Below are 17566 nucleotides of genomic sequence, written 5' to 3'. Positions count from 1 at the left end.
TCCCGGCAGGGCCCGCTCCGCTGTCCCGGCCCCGCTTCCGGCCCGGCCCCGCTTCCGGCCCCGCTTCCGGCCCCGGTCCCGGCCCCACTTCCGGCCCCACTTCCGGCCCCGCCCCGCTGTCCCGGCCCCGCTTCCGGCCCCGCCCCGCTGTCCCGGCCCCGCTTCCGGCGCGTCCCGGAAGCGGCCGCGGCGGCCATGGCGGAGCTGGCGGCGGCCGAGGAGCTCGCCAAGCTCGAGTACCTGTCGCTGGTGTCCAAGGTCTGCACCGAGCTCGACAACCACCTGGGCATCAACGACAAGGACCTGGGTGAGCGGGGCGGGCGCGGCGAGCTCCGCGCACGGACAGGGCGGGCTTGCTCAGGGCCGCAGCAGCCCTTTCCGCGCGGCCGGGTGCGTTTTGTGAAGGTGCTTTTCGTTAAAAAACAGTATTTTTCTTAAAAAAAACCAAAACCTGTGAGCCTGAGGGAACGCTGCGATGTGGGCTGCCGGGGAGAGCCGAGGAGCAGCTCCCCGGGCCCGGATGGTCCCGCACCTCCAGAGCGGCTTCTGCCACACGTGCAGTCCTTACTCTGCTTTTTTACGTTCTTGCTTCAGTTTACTTTGTGCTTTTTCCTCACAGCCGAGTTTGTCATAAGTCTTGCCGAGAAAAATACCACGTTTGACACATTTAAAGCAATTCTTCTGAAGAATGGTGCTGAGTTCACTGTAAGTGGCGCCTGAACCTTGTTTATGTGTTATTCTTGTTGTGCCATATTTTATAGAGCTTTCCGATTTAAAGAGAGTTATGAGCAGTTACTATTGGTTTTCTTCAATTGGAAAACTGCATACTAAATAGCTTCTGATATTCCTGTCTCCTCTGCCTTCCCCTTCCTCGTATTTTTAAAAAATTTTGTAGTCTTTGAAAAGCCTCTTCCTGAGGACTCAAGCTGCTTATTGTTGTGTTGAGCATATAAAATACGGAAGAAACAACTTTTCATGAAGGCAGATATCATAAGTCTTCTTAGGATGCTTATATGCTGTATTTATTGATGTCTCAGGAATAATTGTGCTTGGATTGAATAGTTGATTAAAATTATTAACAGAAAAAGACAATTAGGATAATTTCATCTAAGTGACTTGAGTTCAACTTACGCCTTTTTAGGGCATACACAAAGCCCAGTGATAGTTTCTAAAAATCAACCTGCATCTTCAGAATTGAGCATATTTTGTTCTGCGAATAAACCCCCACTCGTGCCTTGTAATAATGAAAGTGTTGCAGTCATTTCCTGAAGTATTTTACTGATTTTTTTTCAGGATTCCCTCATCAGTAACTTGCTCCGTCTCATCCAGACGATGCGGCCTCCACCAAAACCATCCACGAGCAAAGGTAGGTGGGGTGAGACTGGTGCAGCTCCTGCTGTAGTCTTGTAAGGCAAATCCTCTTGCACCATGCTTGCTGCTGCTGTTATTCTGAGGGTGCTGCTCAGAGTGGTCAGTCTTTCAAATATTCACTAATAATCAGAATTTTCTCTGAAGGAAGGCAACACGGTATTCCTTGAATTGAATCTCTGTAAAAGCTGTATCAGCCTTTGCGTTCAGACAAAAATTAAACTTTATATTCAATTACAGAAAAACGAAGAGTGAATTGTTGTAGCAGTTCTGAGTTTTGTGTTTCATTGTGCTTTTTTTTTTCTTCTTTTTGAATCTCAAAATTAGAGGCAGTTGTCAAACCCAAATCCGAGAAAGAAAAGTTGAGGGAATTGTATCCAGCCCTTTGCAGGCCAGACAATCCCAACATCAGGGTAAGGTTGTAATTTCAGATTTCTTTTGTGACTGTGTGAAAACTTTTTTTTTTTTTCCCCCAGTCAGTTTCAACCTTTTTTCTCTGTCTAATGCATGAATAAATGTGAACTTTGAGAAATAAAATACGGAAGAGGTAGAAGGCTGGTGTTACTGCACATTGTTGCAAAGAATAGGTGTTAGCAATTGCCATGTTCATACTGTTTTGCAAAATATGTGGAGGATGAGACTCTTGTGGCATGAAATTTGTAGCCTGGCCTTCCTTACATAATGTTCAAAGTAATGATGTGTTGCAAACTAATTAAAAATGTTGTATATTCAGATGCTATGAGGGACTTGCATTTTGTATTTCTGTAACAATCTGAGGCATTGAGATGGAACTTTCTATTGTATAAAAGCAGAATTGTCTCAATATTTTGGCCATACAGGGAGAGTGCTTTATTATTTTCTTTCTTTATCACATATTGAGTCTGATCTTTTTTTATCTTGCATTCTTTCTAAATAGGTACACATATGATGATAATTCTGTAGATTAATTCTTTGTGACAATCTTTTTATCAGCCCTTTTGCAGAAAGGAGCATCAGTTTTTTGTTCTTGCAGAATATGCTGGATGAAGATGATGTGAAAGTGGCAGCTGATGCCCTGAAAGAACTGGAAGCTCTGATGCCCAGTGCTGACAGGCAGGACAAGCAGAGGGACAGCGACCATCGGTAGGAGTCTTGGGGAAGGGGGAAGGTCTTGGCTGCTCTCCTTGCCTGAGGTGAAATCCACTGCAGAGATCTAAATTTGGTTTGTTAGGGCGAAGAAAAGGAAGAGGAGCCGAAGTCGTAGCAGGGACAGGAAACGAAGGCACAGATCTCGCTCCAGGTCCCGTTCCAGGACTTGGGACAGGAACAGGGGAAAATCCAGGTACCGGTCGAGGAGCAGAAGTTGGAGTCCCAGTAAGGACCGCAGGGATCGGGAGAAGTACCTTGAAAAGAGCCATGAGAGGTGGAGAGACAAGCACATAGACCGGCCACCGGCTGAGGAGCCGTCCATCGGGGACATCTACAACGGCAAAGTCACAAGCATAATGCAGTTCGGGTGCTTTGTGCAGCTGGAAGGACTAAGGTACCCTTGGCTGTTTACTGCAGATCTGTTTCAGCTCAGGTCTCTTTTCTGCTGGTACCTTAAAGATGTGATGAAGCTACCAGCAGTTGTTCTGGGCTTTGAAGGGCTGTTTCAGGAAAGTGAGTTTAACAGTAGAGAATTAGAAAATTCTTGTTACTAAAACTAGTTTGTGGACATACACAATCTGTTGACAGCAACATATTTTAATGTAGTTTCTGAGTGATCTGAAGGGCTGTCAGAGCAGTAGTGTGCCCCTCTCATGCCCCTCTGTTTCACTCCTAGGAAGCGCTGGGAAGGCTTGGTGCACATCTCAGAGCTGCGAAGAGAAGGACGGGTTGCCAATGTTGCTGATGTTGTGAGCAAAGGACAAAGAGTGAAAGTCAAAGTGTTATCTTTTACTGGATCCAAAACAAGCCTGAGCATGAAGGTACAGAGGTGCTAAAATTCTTAAAATGATTCCTCTTCTAGCTATTTTTCACTCTTTTTGATGAAAATTAATACATAGCCATTCAGTTGGGAGTTAAAAACTGAATTACTGTTCTGTATTTAAATGATCTATTACTTTTTACACATTTTCTCTAGTTTTGATGTAGTGTTCCTAACAATTTCTTGTCTTGATATGATATCAAAGAGACAAGGCAAGGCAAACCTCAAGCTGTTGCTGTTTGTCTTCCTTTTTCAGTAGGAGAGAAACTTTTAATTTTAAACGAAATCACTACTATTGCCAAGACAGAGTAGAGTGTTCCATGCCTGAGGATGTTCTTACCTGGCAGTACCAGGTGAAAAAAACCAAAAAGCTAAAAACCAGCATTTTCTGTGAACAGGATGTTACTGCCACTAGAAATCACCAGAGTTAATAGATGAGAAATGCAGAGCTGATTGATTAATCAATCCATCTGATGTAGGATGTTGATCAAGACACTGGGGAAGACTTGAACCCAAACCGTAGAAGGAATCTAGTTGGAGAAACCAACGAAGAAACCTCCATGAGGAACCCGGACAGACCCAGTCACCTGTCCCTGGTGAGCGCCCCCGAGGTGGAGGACGACAGCCTGGAGCGGAAACGCCTCACCCGCATCTCTGACCCAGAGAAGTGGGAGATAAAACAGGTCTGTGCTGCATTCAGGGAAATAAGATAAAGGTGATAAAGTTGCCAGGGAGTTTAATGAGCTAAAATACAGCTCCTGGATTAATTGATTGTGTAACTTACTCATTAACTCACAATTGCTGGCTTGTGATCTGGGATTGTTTAGTTGCTATTTGGAGTAACAGAAGGAGTGTTTGGTCAGAGGATGGGTGAGTTATGGGGAGGATACAGGATACAGGACCATTCCTTTGTTCCTGTTTTACAGGAATGGGGTTAGAACTGAGTCATAGGCATGACTTGTGTTTGTTCATGGGGACATATTCATGGTGTATTCATTTTGTTCCCAGATGATTGCAGCTAATGTGCTTTCCAAGGAAGAGTTTCCTGACTTTGATGAGGAGACTGGGATTCTTCCTAAAGTTGATGATGAAGAAGGTAGTATTTCTCAGCAGTCTTACTATTCCATGTCCTTCTGGATGTATTTTTATTCAAAAATATATTGATGATAGAAGTAACTATAAAACGTCTCACAATTTGCTGTCAACTGGGGTTCCTCTGCCTGTATTATTAGTGGCATTTGGGTGTGCCCTGTCTGTGCATTTTTATTTGTAGTGTTTTCACATTTAAAACTCCTAAGTACCTCATATTTAAGAATACACAGGAAGCGTTATTTGAAGAGGCACTTTTATGTACCCCAAAGATGTTTAACTTTTCTGTTACAATTGTCACTTGTGAATTTTAGATGAGGATCTTGAGATTGAGCTAGTTGAAGAAGAGCCACCATTTCTTCGAGGTCACACTAAACAGAGCATGGATATGAGTCCCATTAAAATAGTAAAGGTAAGAGATTTCCAAGGCTAAAAACACTGTACTTGATTAAATAATATAAATATTTGTGAATTTAATAACCAGTTTTCTACCTGCTTATTACTGAGAGCCCTGAAAAACATAACCACTGAACTCCTTCCAAATAAAGCTGGGTTCTAACTTAACTGGTGACTTGTGAAGTATAATAATGGAACTGAAATGCCATTTTACATAGGTGTGTTAGAAGAAAATTTCTCTGTTCTGCTTTTTCTTGTCTTCTGAAAGTAGAAGGTAGTAAATAAATACTTTTCATTGGCTGTGCCTATAATGGGCACAGTGTAAAGATGGGCAGTGTAAGGATGCTCCCTATTAGTTATCACTGTGAAAGTTGATGAGGCTAGCCTGATGGAAATACCCTGGAAATCCAAGAAACAAAATTTAACATTTTTAAAGCATTTTTAGAAGGTGTTTCTGAAAGGCAATGACAGCAGGAAAATAATTGAAGGTGAAGGAATGGTAGTGTTGAAGTCTGTTCCTTCTGCTCTCCAGAATCCAGATGGTTCCTTGTCCCAGGCTGCCATGATGCAAAGTGCCTTAGCTAAAGAGAGGCGTGAACTGAAACAAGCCCAGAGGGAAGCAGAGATGGATTCCATCCCCATGGGCCTCAACACACACTGGGTGGATCCTCTCCCTGATGGTATGTCTGAGCACAGACAAACTGTGCTTTTTTTGTGCTAAAATGTCTTCATACTGTCTTTGTCTGCCACACTTTAAAAGTGAGCCAAAGAAGAAATGCTTTTCCACTGAAATGGAAATAGGAGTGTCAAGAGAAGTGTACAGGTATTTCCTGTAAAAGTGGAGATAGCCACTTGAAAACTTAAAAAAAAACTTAACTTAAAATTTAAACACACAGAATAGGCCTGGATGATAGAGCAGTTGGAACAGGATCATCAGGGTCTGTGCTGTGTGAATCTGGATGTAATGATAAAATTGTTTCTTTCCTAGTGGATGGAAGACAAATAGCTGCAAACATGCGAGGCATTGGGATGATGCCAAATGATATCCCAGAGTGGAAGAAACATGCATTTGGTGGCAACAAAGCTTCTTATGGTAAGAAGACCCAGCTTTCCATCATTGAACAGAGAGAGAGTCTCCCAATCTTCAGACTGAAGGAGCAGCTGATACAAGTAAGACTCATAAAAAGGCATTCTGGTTAGAGCAAGCAGTAATTTAAAATAAAAATAGTCTTGGTTTAGCTTTTGGACAGGTGAATAGCCAGCTGATAATTTTAAGTGCAGAACTTCACAATATGCATTTTAAAGTATATATATCTGTATACTCTATTGAAGTTCCAAACATTTGTTGATGTAAGTCAAAATTGATGCTAAGATCATGTGAGCAAGGGATAAACCAGCTGAGCAGTTAAACAGGTTGCTGACATGATCAGTAGGAATACTTAAATGATTTTTGGTCTGGATCAGTTGAAGCAAAAGCAAGAGCTGCTTAATCTAGTCCCAGATAGCCTGTGCTGATTTTGTTTGGTTTGTTTTGATTTTTTAAAAAAAATTTACAAGGGTATGTTTTCTGATCTTTTCTAGGCTGTGCATGACAACCAGATTCTGATTGTTATTGGAGAGACAGGATCTGGGAAGACAACCCAGATCACCCAATACCTGGCTGAGGCAGGATATACCTCCAGAGGAAAGATTGGATGTACTCAGCCTCGCAGAGTGGCTGCAATGTCTGTTGCAAAGAGGGTGTCAGAGGAATTTGGTTGCTGCTTGGGACAAGAGGTGAATTTCCATGTTGAAGAACATGCCAAAATAAGCATGAAGAGCAGGAAAAATCAGTATTGGAGCTAGTTTTATTGTTGTCCGTGTGTCTGTTCTCTTGTAGGCTGTAAAGTGAGTTTGTGGAATAATCAAACTGGGAGTTAATGAGGCTGATCACTGTGTAACTTCTGTTTCTGTGCAACTCTTCCCCTCCAGGTTGGCTACACCATTCGTTTTGAAGACTGCACCAGCCCTGAGACTGTCATCAAATACATGACAGATGGGATGTTACTGAGAGAGTGCCTGATAGACCCAGATCTCACCCAGTATGCCATCATCATGCTGGATGAGGCCCATGAGAGGACCATTCATACAGATGTGCTTTTTGGGCTTCTGAAGAAGGTAATGTAGCACTGGATTTTTACTGCTCTCAATGTCCTCTGTGTGGGTAGGAGGGCACAGGCAAAGGTGAAGTCAAACAAGTTAGGTTCATACATATGCTTCAAGAGCAAATGCTCTTAAGGGTTTATAGTCTGAATCTTAGTGAAATGTGACTCTGTGTGAAGGCAGAGCAAGCAAAATGCAGCAAAAACAATGAGAATTTGCCATCCTGTATGTTGATAATGATGGATGAACAGGGGAGTGTTCTTGTTTTGCTCATCCTGCTCTGCCAAAAGCTTTCTGGTGATAATGTTGCTAAGGGAGGCTTCGAATGGGACCTCAGTGGTCAATTTTCTGAAATCCTGAGTACTGGGATGAGCTGCCCCTCTACTCAGATTTGAAACACCTTTTATTACTGGTTGTATTTATCTAGCTTCAGTCAAGTGCAATATTTTGATAGTTCCAAAGGCAATAAATGACTTGAGAACTTTGTCCTCCTGCAGACAGTGCAGAAACGTCAGGACATGAAGCTGATAGTGACATCAGCAACACTGGATGCTGTGAAATTCTCTCAGTATTTCTATGAAGCACCAATCTTCACAATTCCTGGCAGAACATACCCAGTAGAAATTCTATACACAAAAGAGCCTGAGACAGATTATTTGGATGCCAGTCTGATTACAGTAATGCAGATCCATTTAACAGAGCCACCAGGTGAGTAGAGAATGGTTTTGGCTTATTGGTGATTTAAAGACCTCTGAGCAAGGTCTTTCTGTAAGACATGGATTATGTTGGTAATGAGAGCAAAATGCTGTCGGACTGTTCTTTCTTGTTTGCAAATACAGTAACTAAAATGCTGGAAAAGTTGGGTGAAAGACTGAAGTTTGTTGCATTTGGCTAAGAGTTGCTAGCAAAAGTTGGAAATCCTCACCAAAGGAAAACATGAGGAATGAAAATATGGTGATGCAGGAGTTGTAATGAACAGAACTGATTCTGTGGATGTTTTAATTTACTTCCTGTGTAGGTGACATTTTGGTCTTTCTAACTGGCCAGGAAGAGATTGACACTGCCTGTGAAATCCTCTACGAGAGGATGAAATCTCTAGGACCTGATGTTCCAGAGTTAATTATCTTGCCAGTATATTCAGCTTTGCCCAGTGAAATGCAGACCAGGATCTTTGACCCAGCCCCACCAGGGAGCAGAAAGGTAATTTCATCTATGAGCCCTTTCATCTTCTGCTGATACATTTTACTAGTGGGGTGTATTACACTGCTGAAAGGATACAGTTTTTGGAGAAAAGATGATCTACAGCTTAGAGCATATTTTTTGGTTGTATACATATCAAGTTATCTAAGCCTTTGAACACGTGTGAAAATATCTGGTGTGGCAGACCTCTGTGTGGAGAGTTCTTGGTGTGTTATTTACTGCCATCTTTAAGGATGCTAACTTAAGTTAATCTCAAAATCTAAATGCAGTTCCTATTGCATGGAAGTAAATTTCCTACCAAGCAGCTAGTGAATATCTAGAGATAAATTCTCAGAAAGATTTTTCTCTGCATACAGGCTGTGTCTGAGTTATAGGTAAAAATCCCCCTGAAGTCAGTGCAGTCTGCTTACAAGCTTTCTCTTGCTTTTAATGGTGCATTCTATCACGCACTATTCCTTTTTTGCCTAGACTTTAAACAAAGGTAGATACTTCAAACCTGTCCATCTTTGTAGATAACATCTCCTTCTGTTCCCTGTGAACACATTTCTGCTTTCAACCTTAAGTGACAGCGGTTGCATTTGTAACAAACTGCTCATATTATAGCAGTGGATGAAGTTGAGTGGTGGAGTTGGCTTGGCAGCCTGACACAGAACTGGTGCTGACTCAGACTGTGATTTGCAGGTTGTCATTGCCACCAACATTGCAGAGACATCTTTGACTATTGATGGAATATATTATGTGGTTGATCCTGGCTTTGTGAAGCAGAAGGTTTATAACTCCAAGACTGGAATTGACCAGCTGGTGGTGACACCGATTTCCCAGGTAGATATTTGGCTCTCCCCATGGGTATTTTGTGTCTTGCCAATGTGGCATCCAAGCACAAGTGAGCAAAATGAGGCAATGATAAACCCACATTTCTGATAGCTCCACGTGCCTCCTTGAGGCTGTACCTACAGAATACATACTTCCCTGTGTTGTATTGAAATCCTTTCTATCAGTACAAGTAAAATTGCGAATAGCCATTTTATTTTCCTTGTTTCCACCTGTTCCAGTTTGTACCTGTTCACTGAGATGCCTTGTTATCTTTAGGCTCAAGCCAAGCAGCGTGCAGGCAGGGCTGGCAGAACAGGCCCAGGAAAATGCTACAGGTTATACACAGAACGTGCATATAGAGACGAGATGCTAACCACCAACGTGCCTGAAATCCAGAGAACAAATCTGGCCAGTACAGTGCTCTCCCTGAAGGTAGGTATTTCACCAGTTTGTAGCAAGCCAGTGTGGTGTTTCAACAAATGAGTCTCTGCCTTTGAGTCTCAGGAAGCAGTGCTATAATCTCAGATCCTTCTAGTGAACAGAGGTAGTTTGGAAGGAAGACTTCAACAAAAGCAATTTTCAGGCACTGGGCTTGCTCCTCTGTTTTTCTTTTGAGGGCTAGAATAGCTTGGATATCCAAGCTAAATTATGAGTTTCAGCTGCACAGAACAGCTAATTGTAAAAGGTAGGAGAAACACAAATCTCAAGCAGTACCATTTCCTATGCTGGGGACATTTATATTGTTAGCAGATGAGATGCATTGTTTTAGAGTGGGTTTAGAGCTGCAAACCTGGGCGTGTTTAAGTGTGTACCATCCCTCTGGAAGTCTGTGACCTGGATTAACCCAGTCACAGCTGGGAAAGTGCTGCCATTCCCCTTTCTGGGAGCACACTTAAGGTCCTGTGGTGCTGTCAGGCCACACTGCATTAGAAGACACAAGTCCCAAAAGCAGCATTTAGCTTATGTTTCTCCTCAACTGAATCATCTTGCTTGAGGGATGTGTGGAACAGTCCCAAAAGGACAGAACAGAAAGCTGAGTAGTGCAGGAATGCCATGGGGAAATGCTCATTATTTCAAGTGCAGGAAGGCAGCTGTGTATTCAGGGCTGCAGTCAGGATAAGACATGAGCCTAGGGTTGCCTAGTTTTGTAGTGCCTCATTGTTTGGTGTTGTATCTCTGCCTGGAGTTTGTTTCCTTCCTTCTGAGTGTTTTAACTTGGCTTTTCTCCAATCCCTCCCAGGCTATGGGCATCAACGATTTGCTGTCCTTTGACTTCATGGATGCTCCCCCCATGGAAACTCTCATTACTGCCATGGAGCAGCTCTACACCCTGGGGGCTCTGGATGATGAGGGGCTGCTCACTCGACTTGGGCGCAGGGTAGGCAAAATAAAATTCCTCTTGCCACTGCCTGGGTTGCCAACATTCAGGGCATGACACGAGAGCAGTCATGGCAGGCCTTGCTTAGCATTGTTGGTTTCCTTTTGCTGTCATTCTCTTGTGGTTTTTGATAGCTTTTCATTTGCCACAGTTCTGCTGTACCTTCTGCTTTTTAAGGTACCTTAAAAAGGCCTGTTCAGGTACTTTCTGCTTTTTAAGGAGCAACTAGTGTTTCTCCTTATTCATATGTCTACATTTATTAATGCTAAAAACTTTCTATAAGTATTGGGATATTCTTGTGATTGTGAATACAGACAAATACTTTGCTCCATGTTGAGTGAAGTTATTCTGGGTTAAGCACACCTCTTTGCAAAGTAAATATGTGAGAGAGGGCATTGATTTCTTTTGCACTGAGAAGACTGAAGATTTTTCACAGAATGCCTTGAAACATGTTTCTTGCAGATGGCAGAATTCCCCTTGGAGCCTATGCTGTGTAAGATGTTGATCATGTCTGTGCATCTGGGATGCAGTGAGGAGATGCTGACCATTGTCTCCATGCTGTCTGTGCAGAATGTGTTCTACAGGCCAAAGGTGAGGAGCTGAGCCAGAGGCAGCAGTGTTACAGTCTGGGTGGATTTGGTCTGAATGCCTCAGGGGCTGAGTGAGCATATTTCCCAAAAGAAACTTGTAATTTGGTCAGAACATTTGTTTGTGCATTACCTCTCTGATGTTCCTTTTCATTTAAGGGCCTGTAGCTGTGCTGTTGGTAGTTTCTGTGCAGATGGGAAGGTAGAAGTGGAAAGTTATACAATTGCTCTTGCATTTGCCAGCAAACACATAAACCCTAAACCAAGTTAGTCCCAGCTCTGGAGTTCAGACTGCCTTTGCATTTTCAGATACACAGAAAGTATTTCTTCATGGCACCTCTATCGTGTGCTGATTTCTTTTAAGTCAGTAAGCAACAGGCTCTGCTGTGGTGGGATCATGTTTGTCTTGGATCCTTTACTTCTTCAGGATAGTTAACTTCAGTTTTGATCTATGTAACTGCAGTATTAGATTAATGGTTTATGTGCAGATGGGAGAGGTGTGTGGATCACCAGGTCAAGCCTACTGCTTCAGCACATTTCTTGATGAATAACTGAATTAATTTGTAGAGCAGAAAGAAAACCAGTTAGTGCAGTGTGTGCATATGCTTCCTGCAGTATGAGCCATTTACTTTGATGTATTCTTTCAAAAATAGGGACTGCAATTGAAAAAAACATTCTGTGTCTTAATCCTGTATCATCATGATAGATTTAAAATGTCATGATGGGAATGACAAGGAGCCTGTGTCATTCATATTGTCCAGGGATTTTCTCTATGATGTAGATATCTGATGGATGTATGCTTTATGTGTTAGGATAAACAAGCACTTGCTGATCAAAAGAAAGCCAAGTTTCATCAGACAGAAGGTGACCACCTCACGCTGCTGGCTGTGTACAATTCCTGGAAGAATAATAAGTTTTCAAATCCCTGGTGCTATGAAAATTTCATCCAGGCCCGGTCCTTACGCCGGGCTCAGGACATTCGCAAGCAGATGTTGGGCATCATGGACAGGTGAGCAGGTCAAGGAGGACAAGCACTGACTCTGTCTTCTTATATTGTAATAGCTAAAGAAAATTTGCTAAACTCATCTTGGTAGCTGCATCCACATCTGGAGAGCTCTGATCTTTTTCTCTCTAACTCTTGTCTGGCAGGCATAAGCTGGATGTGGTGTCCTGTGGGAAGGCCACAGTGCGGGTCCAGAAGGCCATTTGCAGTGGATTCTTCAGAAATGCAGCCAAGAAGGATCCCCAGGAAGGCTATCGGACACTCATTGACCAGCAGGTTGTCTACATCCACCCATCCAGTGCTCTCTTCAACAGGCAGCCTGAATGGTAAGGCATGGGATTTCCTGTTTCTCTTCAGACTATAACAGAGAAAGTCATGCTGTGTGCTGTTTGGTGAAGGTCTGAGCAGAGGCTGCTGATTCCTTAGCAATGAGAAAAGTTTCAAGTCTACTTTTGTCTCTTTCTGCTGCTGAACTTTCTGTCTGTGCAGAGATGAGACTGATTGTTGGAGCTAAAGCCAGGCCTGAAGTTGTAATTGCATGTTTCTTTATTCTGGAAGTGGGTGTTAAAGAGGGAGAGAGAATTGTTTTAAATGGGAGGAAGGAATTCTGTGCTGAAGAATAGTTGTGAAGTAGGAGGGGAAAAATAGGGATAACTCTTCTGGATGGTTCTTCTGGAGCTTAAAAGGAGCAAGCTTAGCTCTTCCAGCTTTCCCTGTTGCTTCTTGCTTGAAAAAGCCGACTTGCAGAATTGCTGTCTCTTTTCCCAGGGTGGTGTATCACGAGCTGGTGCTGACCACCAAGGAGTACATGCGGGAGGTGACAACCATCGATCCTCGCTGGCTGGTGGAGTTTGCCCCAGCTTTCTTCAAGGTCTCTGATCCCACCAAGCTGAGCAAGCAGAAGAAGCAGCAGCGGCTGGAGCCCCTCTACAACCGCTACGAGGAGCCCAACGCCTGGAGGATCTCCCGCGCCTTCCGCCGGCGCTGAGCCCAGCGCCCTCCTGGGCTGCTGCTTTCACATTGCTGGCACTGGGACCTCTGCACTCTGCCAGGGGGCTGGCAGACAGACATTCCCCTGCAGACAGACAGACATTCACCTGTGCAATGCACCTGCAGTCAGCCTTGGGGCACCCCAGATGTGCTGCAGCTGCATGGGCCGCTTCAGCCTCTCACAAGTGGGTCTTGGAGCACTTTAGTGATTCCCCTTTTAAGAGACAAAATCTAAGACTCAGGAGTCTGGGTTCTGAGCTGAACAACACCAAAAAATGGTGGTTTAAAACTGGTTGTTCACCAGCCTGACTGGGTTCTGAGTGACCAGAGAAACAGAAGCTGGAATAGTTGGTGTTTTTACCCTGCTAAAAGGGATTTATTTCTGCTTAATGTTCTTGGTCAGTGACTGCTTTTTGGGAACAGCCTGTTCTCTATTTTATGAAGTTTATGCATTTTCCCATGTAATGTAACTACTTGTATTTTATTTAAGCCATCTGTGGTGAGATATTTAGTATCTCTGGCTTTGGGATAAGGTAGGAAAAATTCATGAAACCCAGCTAGAATATATTTGGACAATGGCACAGGTCAGACTGCACCCTTCGTCCCCATCTTCTGGGTGCTGAAGGGTTTATCAACCAGTAATCCCCTCTACAGCACAGTTCCATCTGGAAGTGGTTACAAATGTTTAGACTTTTTATACAATGTGCCATATGCTTTATTTTCACTTAAAATGTTTGGTGACATTACAGCTCTTGGGGTTTTGTAATAGAATGAGCTCTGTACAGCCAAAATGTCTGTAAAAATTGTATAACAGTTTTTTGTTTTAAAAAGAAGTTGACTGCGCGGTGTGTGCTATGTCATGCCCAAACTATCTGTAAAATATTTTTTTGTTGGTAACAGATGAAATTTATTTGACTCCATAGCTTCAGAAACCTTATTTTTTCCAAAGCTGGGACACGTGCTAAACTTACAGTTGAAATGAAGAGAAGTAGCTTGACTGGTTGTTTTACACAGTGAATTGGAAGAATGTTTCACATTGAAAAGTAGCTATGTTGGAAATACCTCTCTGTACAAAGCTGGGCAGGGATGTTGTTAAATGTCCTGAGCTTTCCCTCACATTATATCATCATAAAATTAAAGGGAATAACAAAGTTTGTAACTTTGGACTCGGAGGATCAAAGAGAATCAAAGCAAAAAGGACAGGAATGGAAGTGCCTCCAAAACATGCCTAAAGCAAATTTAGGGAAATGGAAACAGGTACCTGAGGTGCCATGAACTCTTTCAGCCTCCCCTGAGGCACCTTCCTCTCTTCTGCTTTGCTTTCTCACCTGATACTTTCCATGGTTCCCTAGGGGCCAGGAGAATTGTTGTGAGCATCCAGAGCAGAGCCTGGCATGCACAGTGGTGTGTTGGTGCACTGCAGGCAGGCACAGCAAAGCTTTCAGGGCTTTACAGCTCCAGCAGAAATGGTGTGGCTCTGTGCTGGGCACTGCTGAGGCCACAGCTCAAATCCTGCATCCAGCTCTGGGCCCTTCACTACAAAAAGGACATTGAGGGGCTGAAAGTGTCCAGAGATGGCCAGTGGAGCTGGGGTTATGATCCAGTTGTTAGATGCTTCTCCTGAATTAAGGTGCAAATGAGACCACATCCTGAAGTCCATGTATGGATTTTATTTAACTGCAAATATGAGGTAGAGAGAGAGAGAGAAATAAATAGGAAAAGGAGAAATGTGGAGAGAATGAAGAGAGAAACAGATGAAGCAGAAAGCTGTTCATCCTGTGGGTCCAGTGGTGTCCCATTCTCTTCTGGTCTTCTTGGTGGTGGGGGTTCCATGAAACAGAGTTCGGTGGGTTAATAAACATGCAGGTATAGATGGGAATGCCCACTCACCTTCCTGCTGGGGGGCAGTTCTGCAGTGTCTTTTACAACAGACTGGTTCTGGTGCAACACTTGTGCATCCTGTGCACTCTTCAGAAGTGAGGCTGGGGCACTCTGGGGGTCTCTGATGACTTATGATCCCTTCCAGGACTGCCTCTCACAGGAATGGCCCTGGTGAATGTGGTGTGTTTTACACCAGAGCCAGTTTGTGCAAGGGAGGACTCTGCAGGGTCTGATTCTTACCGGTCTTGTAGCCAGGGGATGTGTTCACCCCTCTACCACCTTTGGAAATCACACCCAAAAACTCCTCCTCACCCTTTGCCTGGGGGGAAGAATGTACAAATCTGGCCACAGCAAATGAGTCTGGGCCGTGCACCCCTGCTGAGCCCAGTGAGAGCAAATTTCCAGCACAGCTGCTGGGTTGGGTGGATACATTCTTCTCCCAAGCTTGTTAACTTCTCCTTAGACCTGAGATAATTGGGCAATAGTGCCAGCTTTATTTTATCTGAAGTTCCTGCCAGAAATCCTATTAAGGGGAGTGGAGTGGGCTTTGGTGCAATTACTTCTTGGCTACAATGGGCAAAGCCCTTGGGTGATTTTAACAGTTTGAGCCATTAACTATTTTAATCTCTCTCAGAAGGGTCTGGAGCACAGGTCTGATGAGGAGCAGTTGAGGGGCTCAGGAGGGACCATCTCACTCTCTACAACTCCCTGACATGAGGTTAGAGCCAGGTGGGTGTTGGCCTCATCTCCCAGGCAACCAGAGATAAGCCAAAAAAATGGCCTCAAGTAGTGCCAGAGGAGGTTTTGACTGGGTATTAGGAAAAATTCTTCGTTGAAAGGGTTGTCAGTCATTGGCACAGGCAGCCCAAGGTGGTGGTGGAGTCACCACCCTGGAGGGGATTTAAAAGGCAGGTAGATGGGTGCTTAGGAATAGGCACAAGTTCTTCCTTAGTCTCTGACTTATGGAAGCTTCTTATGGAGTGTTTTATGGAGTTTTATGTGAGCTGTTTATCTCCCTCCTGGAAGCTCCTGCTCATTTTCAGGAGCAGCAGAAAAACTTTTGGACTCTTGCCTATAACTTCCATCCCAGCTGCCTCTCACTCCAGCTGAACTGGAAATGTCAGTGTATTTATTGACTTCCAACTCTCTGATCTGGTGATCATGAATCTCTGAGCTTTGGAGGTCACTGCTCCTCAAGGAGGGGAACCTTACCTTCTGATTGCTGGAGCTGCTCTGTGGCTGTTCATCTGTTGCCCTGACTTGAGAAACCTGAATGAAATTGCACTAAAATGTGTGAACTCACTCCCTGAATTCCTGTTCTGGAAGGAAGGGCAGAGGGGTGGCCCAAAGGATAAATGTCAAGTCCTTGGGAGTCCAGGTGGAAGTATCAAAGCTGTGAGCTGGTGCCAAGGGGAGGTGCAAAGCAAGGTCAGCAGGTAAAGGAGGAGCACTCGGTGAGCTTGCACTGGCCAAAGCCAGGCCAATTTATTAATGATAGTATTTTTACACTCATAGATAGTAAAGGCAGCTTATACCAGAGTAAGGGTTCCCCTTCACCCTTCTGGGACCCCACAGGAGCTGTGCTGGCCAGGGAGGTGCAGGGCAAGGCAGGAGGGTCAGGAACTGTCAGAGCACCAAGTCTGCACAGGGCCTGCAAAGGCATCAGCAGAGCAATCTGCTCTGAGTGCCTGGCCTCTCCTCAGGCAGGGAACGCTGCCTTCCATGGCTCTTGCACTCAGGGAAGAGGCTGGGAGGGTTGGCATTAGCCATGCAGGGGACAGTCATCAGGGGAAATCAGGCTTTCAGTCAATATACAGGATTTTTTTCTACAGGCTATCATGCTGGCAGGATTGGCAATGCTCTGTATTCAGCAGCTGAAACATCAATCTAAAGCAATGGAAACAGACTTTTTCTGTATGGGTACACTGTACTGCTCCTTGTCTAACTGGGAGCACGGTAGAGCTGCTAATTAAAAAATTAAACACCTCTTAATAAGGATGTGGTACCCATTATAAACATTTACTGTTGTGGAAAACCTGCCAGTTTACTTAAGTTGCAGGTGTTGCATTGGACTGCAGATAGAGCTGCCTTTTCAACACATCTGAATTCCCCTCAAACATGCAAATATCTGTGGAGTTTAAGTCTGAATTCCTATATTAATAGATTAGATTACTTTGTACATTTTTAAATCACACCTTCACCAGGTGTGATTAAATTTAGTCACACTTCTTGCCTCAAACAATTCTCTAGCCAAGCCCAGGATGGGCACACTCAAGAGCCTGGCAGCTCTTCAAATATCCTGAGACTGTTTGTTGAGGAAGATTTTCAGCTTGGCAAAGCCACACCACTGCACTGAGCTGTGTCTCAGGCCTTGCTGCTTCCCACAATCCCTCTACCTGAACGAGGCAGTGGTTTGACCTGTGCCCCAGCCCAAGCTCCTCTGTGGTTCCCCTAAACGCCTTTGGGCCATGTATCCTGCTCAGAGCGCCTGGATCCCAGGAACTCCTGGCATGAGCAAGGAGGTGATAAGGCAGGAGCATGCACAAGACAATGAGTATTCCTCAAGGAAGGCACAAGATCTGTGACCACTGTCCTGCAGCCATCCTGGGAAGAAGGCTTGAGTGGCCTTTCAGAGCGAGTTCCTCTGGTCAGAGCCGAAAGCAGGTCATGCACAGCTTCTGGACATGTACAGGAGGAACGGAGTCAGCAGCAGCATTGTAGCATTCTCATAATTTTTCTCATTTTTCTTAATGAAAAAAGCCCTGGTGGGA

At 44.2% G+C, this 17566-nt stretch overlaps 1 protein-coding gene across 2 annotated transcripts; it reads left to right on the top strand.

Annotated features, from left to right (window-relative positions):
* Positions 1-148: 148 nt before the first annotated feature.
* DHX8 (DEAH-box helicase 8) lies at positions 149-14066 on the top strand. 2 transcript variants are annotated; one of them, XM_021532829.2, is made up of 23 exons: positions 149-307; positions 620-705; positions 1294-1366; positions 1696-1781; positions 2381-2490; positions 2579-2890; positions 3173-3317; positions 3796-3999; positions 4325-4412; positions 4720-4817; positions 5334-5481; positions 5790-5971; positions 6383-6577; positions 6773-6958; positions 7441-7651; positions 7962-8143; positions 8825-8965; positions 9233-9388; positions 10197-10334; positions 10797-10925; positions 11734-11930; positions 12071-12250; positions 12693-14066. In XM_021532829.2, the coding sequence occupies exons 1-23, from the start codon at positions 196-198 to the stop codon at positions 12910-12912; spliced, it is 3579 nt and encodes a 1192-aa protein (XP_021388504.1). In that variant the 5' UTR covers positions 149-195; the 3' UTR covers positions 12913-14066. The 2 variants fall into 2 exon arrangements, with proteins under 2 accessions (XP_021388504.1, XP_021388505.1); XM_021532830.2 differs by having other exon boundaries at positions 169-258.
* The last annotated feature ends 3500 nt before the right edge of the window (positions 14067-17566 follow it).

This window comes from Lonchura striata, chromosome 25 (assembly GCF_046129695.1).
Source record: "Lonchura striata isolate bLonStr1 chromosome 25, bLonStr1.mat, whole genome shotgun sequence".
Taxonomy (NCBI): domain Eukaryota; kingdom Metazoa; phylum Chordata; class Aves; order Passeriformes; family Estrildidae; genus Lonchura; species Lonchura striata.
This window is presented reverse-complemented; position numbering and strand designations above follow the sequence as displayed.

Coding starts and splice junctions, on each gene's coding strand:
- DHX8 (XM_021532829.2), top strand. CDS start 196: ATGGCGGAGCTGGCGGCGGCCGAGGAGCTCGCCAAGCTCGAGTACCTG. Junction 9,389..10,196: donor GTACAGTGCTCTCCCTGAAG/GTAGGTATTTCA, acceptor AATCCCTCCCAG/GCTATGGGCATCAACGATTT. Junction 10,926..11,733: donor ATGTGTTCTACAGGCCAAAG/GTGAGGAGCTGA, acceptor TTTATGTGTTAG/GATAAACAAGCACTTGCTGA.